Raw genomic sequence first — 10615 nt, forward strand, 5'->3', positions numbered from 1 at the left:
CAATAGAAAATATGCACTTCATTTTCTCAAAAAGCGCCGAATCCCGCCTCGCAAGCTCGGCGGGAGGGAGAGAGGAACCCATCCTCTCTCTACCTTTGAAACTCCACCTCCTTCTCAAAGTGTGCCAACACCACAACATGTGTACCAACAAGTGCACGTGTGTTAGTATTTTCACAAACATTTTCTTTGAAGGAGTTAAGTTAGCTCACTAGGTTCTAAATGCATGCACATGAACAATGACACCTAGTGGCACTTGATAACCGCTTAGCCAAAGAATTCCCCTCTTTATAGTACGGCTATTTATCCTAAATGTGATCACACCCTCTATGGTGTCTTGATCACCAAAACCAAAACCCTAAGCAATACCTTTGCCTTGATCTCCATAGGGTTTTGTTTTTCTCTTTCTTCTTTTCCAAGTTGAGCACTTGATCACCTTGTGGTCATCACCATGATCATCTCTTGCTCCAACACTTGGCATGTACCAACCTCATTAAGTCTACACACACTTAGCATAGAGGTTAGTACTAGGGTTTCATCAATTATCCAAAACCAAACTAGGGCTTTCACGAGGCCCTTGCTGGCTGTCTGGCTCGGCTGGACACTTAGATGCTCAGCACAAGTACAGGGCCTGCAGCTAGCTGCTTGCCTTGCTGCGTGTTGTGTTAGTTGCTTGCCTTGCTTCGTGCTGTGCTAGCCTGCCTTGCCATGGATAGTTGGATTTTAAAATCTTGTTTAATTGGAGTTTTTGTCTATTGACTGAAATCATCTAATGGAAAGCAACCGCAAGTGTTCAGCTTGCTGGATTTCCTGCGTGGTGGACAGGCCCATCTCCTATGGCCTCTCTGAAGGGTATAGTGCATCTGGCATGTTGTTTTCTGAATAATGTCAGTATGGTTTAGTAGTTCTGAATATTTGTCAAGTGTGGTCAGTTCCTTTGTCAAGTGTGGTCACGATTGCTACTATTGTATCGTCAGTGGCGGATTCAGAAACGGATCAAGGGGGGGCTAAAGAACAAGGCGAACAAAAGTTTTGCTTGGTAGACACAGTATACTAGTAGATATAACCTAGATTGATAATTTGATATGGATTCAAAGTAGTTAAAGTCAAAGATACATAGAATTAAGGATAGAAAAGTACCAAATACAAGGAGTCTTCCAGCTTAAGAATTGACACCACTTGAACCAATACGACTTGAACTACCACCCTCAATGCTACATAATTTGTAAATGTCATACACTTCTTCAATAATCAAGATAACAAGCAAAAAGAAAAGTATTAAAACAATACGCACCTTGGGACCTTGCGTGGCAAGTTTATCTTACGATTTCTTATGCCCTGAAAGCGCTCCAAAATTTTGTCATCTTCAATAGATACAAACAAATCCCTCTCAATATAACATATCATGCTATCATTCATCCAATCATCATTCATCTTATTCCTCCTATCGGTCTTGATAATATTCATAGCAGAGAAGGCTCTTTCAACGGTTGCTGTTGCCACGGGCAATATCAATGCAAGCTCAATGAGGCGATACACCAAAGGAAAATATGTATGTCTATCACTTAGAACCATCTTTTCGGCAAGGCTACCAAGATCAATACAAGTGTCAAAATCTTCATCATATTTGACTTCATCCATGAAATTTTGAAGCTCAGTTCTTAGCTTCACACACTCATAATCACTAAAGTCAGCATAATAAATCTTAGCAAGCTCAATTAATTTCTCCACCTCATAATTGGCAAATTTATTTGTTGGATCAAGACAAGCAACACATCTCAATAGTTGTGTTGATCTTTCAGGAAATCGATTGTTCAACTCACAAATTATTTGATCAAGGACAACATTGAAAATCCCATGATGAAAATGATGGTAGTAGGTCACTAATTTGGCTCCACGACATTTTGAACGACCTCTGACTGGTATCATATCGTCCATATTAGGAATGTCTATCTTCTGTTTGTCAGCAAAAGCTTTTACCTCCTCAAAAATATTATCCCAACCATTTTCCCTCATGGCATTTATATTTCTCATCACAGCCCCAATCAATCCTATTGCACGAATAATGTTTTGATTTTTCTTTTGCAAACATTGTGATAGGTCCTGAGTTATCCCCAATACTCTAATCATAAGATGCAATATGAACACAAATTGAAATGACTCCATTTTTTCTATCAATCCAGAGGCTAAAGTTTTCTTTTCCCCATCAGTTCCATCATCACTAATATTCTCTAACACCTCAAGCACAGATTCCCACATGAGCATAAGACGTACTAATGTTTTGTGATGTGTACCCCATCGTGTATCACCAGCCCTAGCAAGACTAGTTTCTTGGTTTTTCCCTCTTCCAGGAGTTATTTCACCACTATCTAATTGCTCAACAAGATTATCATGGTGTTTTTGCAAAAGTTGATCTTTTCTCTTGCAAGAAGCACTAACAGTATTGACAACCAAAGTGACATAACTGAAGAAATCATCAGTTGAAGCACAACATCTAGCTACAGCAACTACCACAAGCTGCAATTGATGAGCAAAACAGTGGATGTAAAAAGCAAATGGGTTTTCATTCAATACCAGCCTTTGTAACCCATGAAACTGCCCTCTCACGTTTGAGGCTCCATCATATCCTTGTCCTCTAATCTTAGCTATAGACAACCCATATCTTCCAAGCATAGAAACTAATGCTTCCTTCAGTGAAGAAGATGTGGTGTCAGAAACATGTTGCAGGCCAAGGAACCTCTCAATCACACTTCCTTTATCATTGACAAACCTATTAAACAAAAAGAAACATAGTGTTAATTAAATACAACAAAAAAGAACAAATGAAATACACAAACATATAGTATATACCTCACAACCACAGCCATTTGTTCCTTAATTGATGCATCACGGGCCTCATCAACGAGCACTGCAAACCAACGATCTCCAATTTCACTCTTAATTAATTCACTTGTCTCCTCTGCACAAGCCCTAACCAAATCTTTTTGAACTGTTGGACAACTCATTTGATTATTCCCTGGAGCATTTTCACCGGTCACAAGTGCAGCTTTACTGTCTTTCTTTCTATACCAATCAAGCATCTCCAAAAAATCCCCTTTATTTTTTGATGTTTTAGACTCATCGTGTCCACGAAATGCTAGAGCTTGTAAAAGGAGAAATCTAGCAATTCCTAACATTATGGTTAAACGAGCTTTATATGCCTCCTCTTCTGCTGCAGTTGTTACTGTCCACACATGTTGTAGACTTTGCCTCTGATTGTTGAAATCAATTGCTCGTTTTCTTGCTGCACTATGATAGCCATCTATTGATTGAGCATGCTTGAGCAAAGAAGCCTTTCCCTTTTTCCAATTCCTAAACCCTACTCTGTTGAATGCATCATTATCAAAATCACTTGTTTTTGGTGGCTTAAAGAGGAAGCAATAAAAGCAATAGGCTGCATTCTTTGCAGGACTGTACTCTAACCAATCAAATTGAGAAAACCATGATTTAACAAAACCTCTGGTTTGAGTTTTACCCCCTGTTCTTTCATACTCACAATTTGGTTGATATGGACCCATCTGTATGTATGCTCTCCTAGCATCATCCCTAATATCTGGATGAAATTCATCAATTGGCTTTCTAAGACCTGGATCAGCAAGCAACTATATCATTCATATCAAGCTCAATACGGGGTCTTTTTTGCTCAACTCGACTCTCTTTACTGGAATCATCTTTCTTAGAAAAATATTTTTCCATTCTATAAATTCAAACAAATCAATAAATCAGTAATGGCTTGAATCTAAATCTAGTCAGTACAGTAATGAAAAAAAAACAGAGGGATCTTCTCACCTTCCCACCTTGTTGCTGCACAGCACAGAGGGATCTTCTCACTGGTGTTTGTCCGCGCTGGTGTTTGCCCCGCGCCTGGCCTGGCCGCTGGCGGGCCGGCTGCGGCTGGCCTCCCTGGCTCCCTCGACGCTCCCTCGCTGAGTCGCTGAGTGGCCGCGGCTGGCCTCCCTGGATGTACCGGCGGGCGGCGGCGCGGCGCAGTCCGTGGAGACGGTGCAGACTGGAGTGGAGCCGGCCGCGCGGAGAGGGGAGGGGCCGAGGGGGCGACGCGCGACGGAGTCGGGGCTCTCAGCTCTGGGCTCTGGCGGCGTGGAGTGGAGGCATGGAGCGACGGGGTCGGGGCTCTGGCGGCGGCGGTGGAGCGGGCGAGCGTCGGGCGTATCCGCGTATGCGATTGCGATTTGCGAGCGGCCGTTCACAGTCCGTGTTCGTGTGGGCAGAGTGAGTTTTTTTTTTAGGTCACAAATTTTTGGGCCGGCTGAAATCTGCTCCAAGTGAATTCGGCCCACGAGGGGGGGCTGCAGCCCCCCAGCCCCCCCCCCCCCCCCCCCCCCCTCTTCCGTCCGCCACTGTGTATCGTCATGTTAGCAGCAGAAAAAAATTGCCATAGTTGATCTATCTCCTTTTTGTGTTGTATTTAAGTTATTCTTTGTATGGTCATTAATATAGAAACTATGGGTTGAAGAGGATGGTTTCTATTAACGTTAATTATTTTTTTTTCTTTCTTGGAAACTACTCTTGGAAACTGGCCATTGGGACTGCCCAAATTGGACTGAACGGCACCACAAACCGGATGAAATGGTGGTTAACATAGACCAGCAGCGTATCATCTGCTGGAATCCAGAGCAGAACACAGTAAGACTGAGGGGCAACAAAAATCAACGAACTGAGCAAATCAAACTCCCATAGAGCTGAGATTTTAAAGCTTTGGATGGTACTCTAAAATAATAAAAAATAGCCATGCATGGATCGTTGATCTAGAAGGCATTTATCATGTATTACTCCCTAGCTATAAGACGTAATAAGAGAAATATTTATTTATTTATTTAGAAAAATAGATAAAATATCCTCCTGATAAATCTAACTTCCATATATGATTTAAATCGTCATCAACCGTGACGAAGCAAACGTTTTCAGGTGCGTGACATCAGTCCGACACCGTTTCCTGCTAAGATGATCGATCTGTTCACGTGCCGTAACCTGCTATAAGGTGCTTTTTACTCGTCACGCATGTATGTAGTATGTTGTTACACGCGATGTGATGTATCCTACACATATATAGAGTCAGACACGATGGTGAAATATGTATACGTGACATGATGGATCTAAAATTTTATACGTAAAATCATCATGGGATGTGCAACAAACAATGTTTTCATAAAAATGGGGTACAGTAAAACCTTGTTTACTTCCAAAATTTTCTTAAGATTCCTCATCACATCAAATCTTACGGCACATGCATGCATGTTGCATTAAATATATATGAAAACAAAAATTAATTGCACAGTGTAAATCGCGAGACGAATCTTTTAATTAAGCCTAGTTACTCTATGATTGAACAATGTTTATTAAATAAAAACGAAAGTGCTACAGTGTCGAAATAAAAAAATTACTAACTGAACAAGGCCTAAAAGGATGAACATGGATTTAGAAATTCAAATCAAAGATTAGGTCCTGTTTGGATCCCTGTAGATAATAACTATTTTTAGATCCAAACTGATGTAGTTAATAAATTAGATAATTGTTAGCTGGACCTCTAGGCTTTGAATAATAATAACTATCTCACTAGGAGCACCAAATGAAATAATAGTAGCTAATAGTTATTTTATTAGCATTTTTCATTAGTTGTGCATACACCCTCTAGCTAATAGACATATAAGCCAGCTAACTATTAGTAGATAATGATGTCTAAGCTGGCAGCTATAAGTAATGACAGCTAACATTTTTTTGACAAAAATGACAGCTAATGTTATTTAATGAGAAAAACAGGAAAGCGGTTGGGTGCTCGCTCGCGTGAACACAGCGTGACCAAGTGAGGCACGCCCATACATGATGCTCGAGATTTTTCTTTTTTGGCCGGGATTTTCTTTTCCTTGATTATTTTAATTATATTTCTTTTTCAAAAATCAAAGGATCAGGAACTTTTTAAAAATAAATCTTACCTTAGAAGGTAATGGGAATACTGTAGTCACAACCAGATTTTTCAATTTCTTCAAGTAGTGTGGGATTGTCCTAGTGTTTTAATTAGCATTCAAAATTTAGTATAAACTTTTCCTAATAAATACCTCCTAGTGAGGATTCTCTAGTGTTTTGACTAGTGGTAGTGTTTTATTACTAACTAAAAACACTAGGAGAACTCCACCATTTTAGTAGTGAGCAGGATTTTAACCCAAACAACATATCCTAGTACCGATTGCCTCTGCAAATTAGACCCCAAAATATAGCCTAATTGCAAGAACAAAAATTCTGAGAAAATAGCTCAAAAATCACAAAAAGGAAAAGCTTGAGTATGAATTTAGACCAAAAAACCTTCAAAATAAACCATGATGAATTCACCTATACAAAAAGGTTAGCCTCGTCATCATATCTCCACCCACTAAAAATTGAAAAACTAGATCAAAAGGATCTATCTCAACTCTCTCTAACCTAGCCACCTAGCCTCAAAATTTGGCTAACCTATTGGAAAATGATATTAGGGTAACAAGAGGACCATGACTAACCAGCCATCCACATATTATTTATAGGTGCATGGCTAGTGGCTAAATTATCCAAAGATGTTTTACGTGGATACATACTCGTGAGGGGCAAAAATAAACTATTCAAATTTTTCTTCATTGATCGAATGGACCTAATGCCTCCTCAGCTTTGCTTTGTCTTAGCACAAGCTCAAGATTATGTCTACCGATCCATCACTCTTGGGTTTTGGTGCCCAAACCGACAAACCTACCGCCAACGTGGTTTAAGGCTGAAACTGCTAAACCCTCTAAAACTATGTAGTCTCTATGCAACCTCCACTGTCACAACATGAGTACTCCAAGTCCTAGGCATGGCCACCCCACCAAGTCCTTTTGTGCTTCAACTTGACTTGGTCAAGCTCCCGTCTTGTCTTCGATCAGTACCATCTTCGACCTTATCATCTCACATATGTACTCCTGCTTGTCACCAACATGCCCAAGTGCTAGGTGTGCATGGTCTACCCTTCGTCATTTGGTCCCTTGTTTCATGTCTCCAATGTTCATCATTGACCGCTATGATCTTAACCATTGCTCTTAACTATTACCAATGACCATTTTGATGCACTCAAACTCTACACATTATAGGCCAAAAGACATGTTGCACCACACACATGTCAACTCCACATTGGTTAGCTCAAGTCACACTAGAGCCAACTTGATGACCAAAAAAGTGAAAAACTCGATTATCTAATCTTTACAATGACCTATCATTCTTGATATGAATATAAATCCACCATACCATCTCACCATCAATGAAATACCAGTTGGACCTCGAAACCTCCACTGAATACTTACAACACCTCAAGCTTCGAATGCACACCAGATTGTTAGTTTTGCCAAGACATACTCCATGTTGCAGTACCGTGTTCCCTCGAATGCAACTCTTGAAATGTTCCTGGAGCTTATGAAAACGGATACACAGTTCGCAATATTACAGATTCCAAGTGGGCTCCATGCCCCCCAAGCATGCATGAAAGGAATAATAAACATGTCTCAGATAATCAAATTCAACCTTCTTAGCTTACAAATTGAAGGAACACACTGCTGTTTCATTTAAGGAGAAAGAATAAGATAAAACTCAATCCAGATGTCTTGAAACATATAATTAAGCTCAAAGCTACACATTAAGAAACATATTGACCATAGGCCATATACTAAGTTTCCTGAGGTATATTTCTTCCTTGACGAACATGAGCATCTGTAGGGGGCCTGAGGTCGGAATTCGTCCGAGCCCTCACCGTGACTAAGAATTTTAAGTGCAGTGCACAGAGGTGATCATCAGTTGTTCAGTGCTTGAGAATTGAATGCTGCCACTCCTCCCCCTTCAATCGACCCACAGCAGCATGCTCACAAGTCAAGTGTAAATCACTGCATCCAATTAACCAGTAGCTGGAATCTCTCCCAAGCATAATCTGAAACCATACAGCGCAGCAAACTTAAAAGCATGATATAGCTTAAGAAATCCACAAATGTGGGCATGTGGCATATGCAGTTTTCATATATATGATTACAAGATTGAGACTAAGATATATGCTTCAGAGTTCAGATTGGTTTCAACGCGGAGAAGAAAACAATATAATATAAAAAGTTCCTGTTGTATATAGGCAATTTCAAAAATATAGCGGGGGCTATTTGAATGGAGGCCCTAGACAAATGCATCCTGGCCAAAGACAAAATCAGACGATTGGGAGTATTGCCTGGTCGAGGCCAATATTTCAAGCATTCATCCAAACAGCCTAGTCCTTAGCAAGTTGAACCAACCAAAAAGATGAAGTTGGGGAAACTAGCTACATGTGAGATTCCAGTCATTTAGATATAAACATATATACATTTTTTCTTGATCCCAGCAGGTATTATCAACCATATTTTTGTGTCACTAAACTGAGACTAATATAAACACTAATAATAATTAATAAGACTGGAATACCCTTTTTTTAATGCAAAAGAGACTGGAATACTTCTAACAAGACACGTCAATTCCATAGTTTTAAATCTCCCGCTATAGCTGCCGCTATAGCCTTTTGAGGCAGGATACCGCTATTTGTATTCATGTATAATTTAACCGCTATATTCCGCTATAGCTCGATTTAGCTCCGCTATTAGCTGTTTTAGACATAAACCGCTAAACACCTTAGCCCGCTATTTAAAACCTTGCAATTCAAATCACGGCTGAGGAAACTTATAGATGAGTATGTATGAGAGGCTAGTACCAGGAGTGTAGAAGCTTGCGTAGGGAGTGATGGTCTGGAAGTCCCGGCTCTCGCATATGTGCTTGATCCGGTCAGATTTGAACTCAATGGTGAAGATCCCCTCATTTGAATGTATGAAAATGGTATTAGCACACTCTGAGTAGCCGACCACAAGGAGTCTGGTGGAGGGGTCACCAATGGTCATGGGGAGCATCATATCCAGCTCGATCACCCTTCCCTGCACCCATCCGGCGGCAGCTCCCCTCCAGGACCACAGGTGGAGGCTGTAGCCCTCCACGCCGGCGACTCCCAGCCCGCCGCCGTCCTCCGCCTTCACGAGGGCCATGTTTCCCACGCGCAAGGGTGGTGGCAGGTTCGTCACTGACAGCTCATGCCTTCCCAATTCGTACCTGAGCAGTCTGCGGCCGTCCTCTAGGAGGAAGTGGAGCGCGCCTCCGGCGAGCAGGCTGGGCCCCATCACGTCGCGGGACGTCGCGATGGGCCCGAGGTGAGCCGAGGCCAGCGCGCTCCACGTTCCGGTCGCCGACGAGTAGACGCTCAGCCACGTGAAACTGACGTCGTCCCCCTCCACGAGGTTCTCGTCGTCGGCGGTGCCCCCGAAGACCACGAGGAAAGGGCCCCCGCGGCCGCAGTCGACGTGGTCGCAGCCGTCCGCCGCGCAGAGGACGGCTCCGGTGAGGTGGTTGTACGGGTCCTCCGGCGCATCAGGCAGGTGGTGCTGGTTGCCGGTGATGGGGTCCCAGACGATGAGGCCCGCCGGGTGGATGGTGTGGAGGAGCACGCGGCCGTGGCGGCAGTCGAGGGCGACACAGCCGTAGCAGTCTAACGCCGGAGGGATGAGCGGGCAGGCGGGGCTCGTGGTGGTCTCCAAGCTGTTGTAGTTGAGGAAGCCGAGCACGGGCGGTGTCCCGTGGAACTCGCGGTAGCGGCGGAGGAAGCCCAGGTCGGAGAGGAGGTGCCGCCAGGACCTGCAGACGAGGGAGGTGCGGAAGAGGTGCGCAGGCTCATCCGGCGAAATGCGGAGGAGGATCTCGCCGATGAGGTCGTCCGTCAACTCCGGCAGTGAGCTTGGCGGCGCCATCTTGCTGCTTCTCGGCCCGGCTCCGGACTCGAATGGGACGACGCGGAGTTTTCATTCCATTTTTTTTTTCAAGACTGCTACTGTAGACTGCCTACTCCAGATTACGAACGCATGCGAGATGGGGCCAGGAAATCAGTAGGAGGCGCCCCTGTATAGGCTTAAGCTTAGTGGACCCCGCAAGCGCGTGGGGAAACTAATTCTGTGGGATGCTCCTGTAACCCAGCCATGGAATCGCCGTGGATTCACAATATGGGTATATATAATCATGTTGTACTTTCTCTATTTTAAATCATAAATATATTATTTTGATTTCTCTACAACCATAAGTTTTACTATATATGTAGAGATAGTTATATATCTAGATGCATACTATCCCATCTCACTGAAAATGTCGTTTTTGACTTTTAGACTTTTCTTTAACCGTTCATCTTATTCAAATTTATTGTATGAATATTATCTATTTTGTTATAACTTATTTTAATATTAGAGATAATAATTATTTTATTATTTATATAAAATTTTTGAATAAGATAAACGGTCAAATGAAAAGTTAAAAACGACATTTTTAATGTGACAAAGGGATTAGTAAGAGCTATGCACCTAGAAAATCTATAACGGCTTATAATTTAGAACGGAGGGAGTAACGTATAAGACTGTTATATAAAATTAGAAACAGTAGTTAAAAATATAATTTTTTCATATATTAGATAGCTATATACAAGCACACATGTCGTGAATCCATGACAGATGGCCACAGCTATCCC

The 10615-nt window shown here is 42.3% G+C and overlaps 1 protein-coding gene across 1 annotated transcript; it reads right to left on the reverse strand.

Annotated features, from left to right (window-relative positions):
- LOC8062104 lies at positions 7648–9877 on the reverse strand. Its single transcript, XM_002462386.2, has 2 exons — positions 8771–9877; positions 7648–7972 (listed from the first exon to the last, which is right to left on the reverse strand). The coding sequence occupies exons 1-2, from the start codon at positions 9849–9851 to the stop codon at positions 7926–7928; spliced, it is 1128 nt and encodes a 375-aa protein (XP_002462431.2). The 5' UTR covers positions 9852–9877; the 3' UTR covers positions 7648–7925.

The sequence above is a fragment of the Sorghum bicolor genome, chromosome 2 (assembly GCF_000003195.3).
Source record: "Sorghum bicolor cultivar BTx623 chromosome 2, Sorghum_bicolor_NCBIv3, whole genome shotgun sequence".
NCBI classification, from domain to species: Eukaryota; Viridiplantae; Streptophyta; class Magnoliopsida; order Poales; family Poaceae; genus Sorghum; species Sorghum bicolor.

What these genes read in the sequence shown, in the direction of transcription:
- LOC8062104 (XM_002462386.2), bottom strand. Translation starts at nt 9,851, where the DNA reads ATGGCGCCGCCAAGCTCACTGCCGGAGTTGACGGACGACCTCATCGGC. An exon ending in CGCAAGCTTCTACACTCCTG is followed by an intron (nt 7,973 to 8,770) that starts GTACTAGCCTCT and finishes GTATGGTTTCAG; the next exon opens with ATTATGCTTGGGAGAGATTC.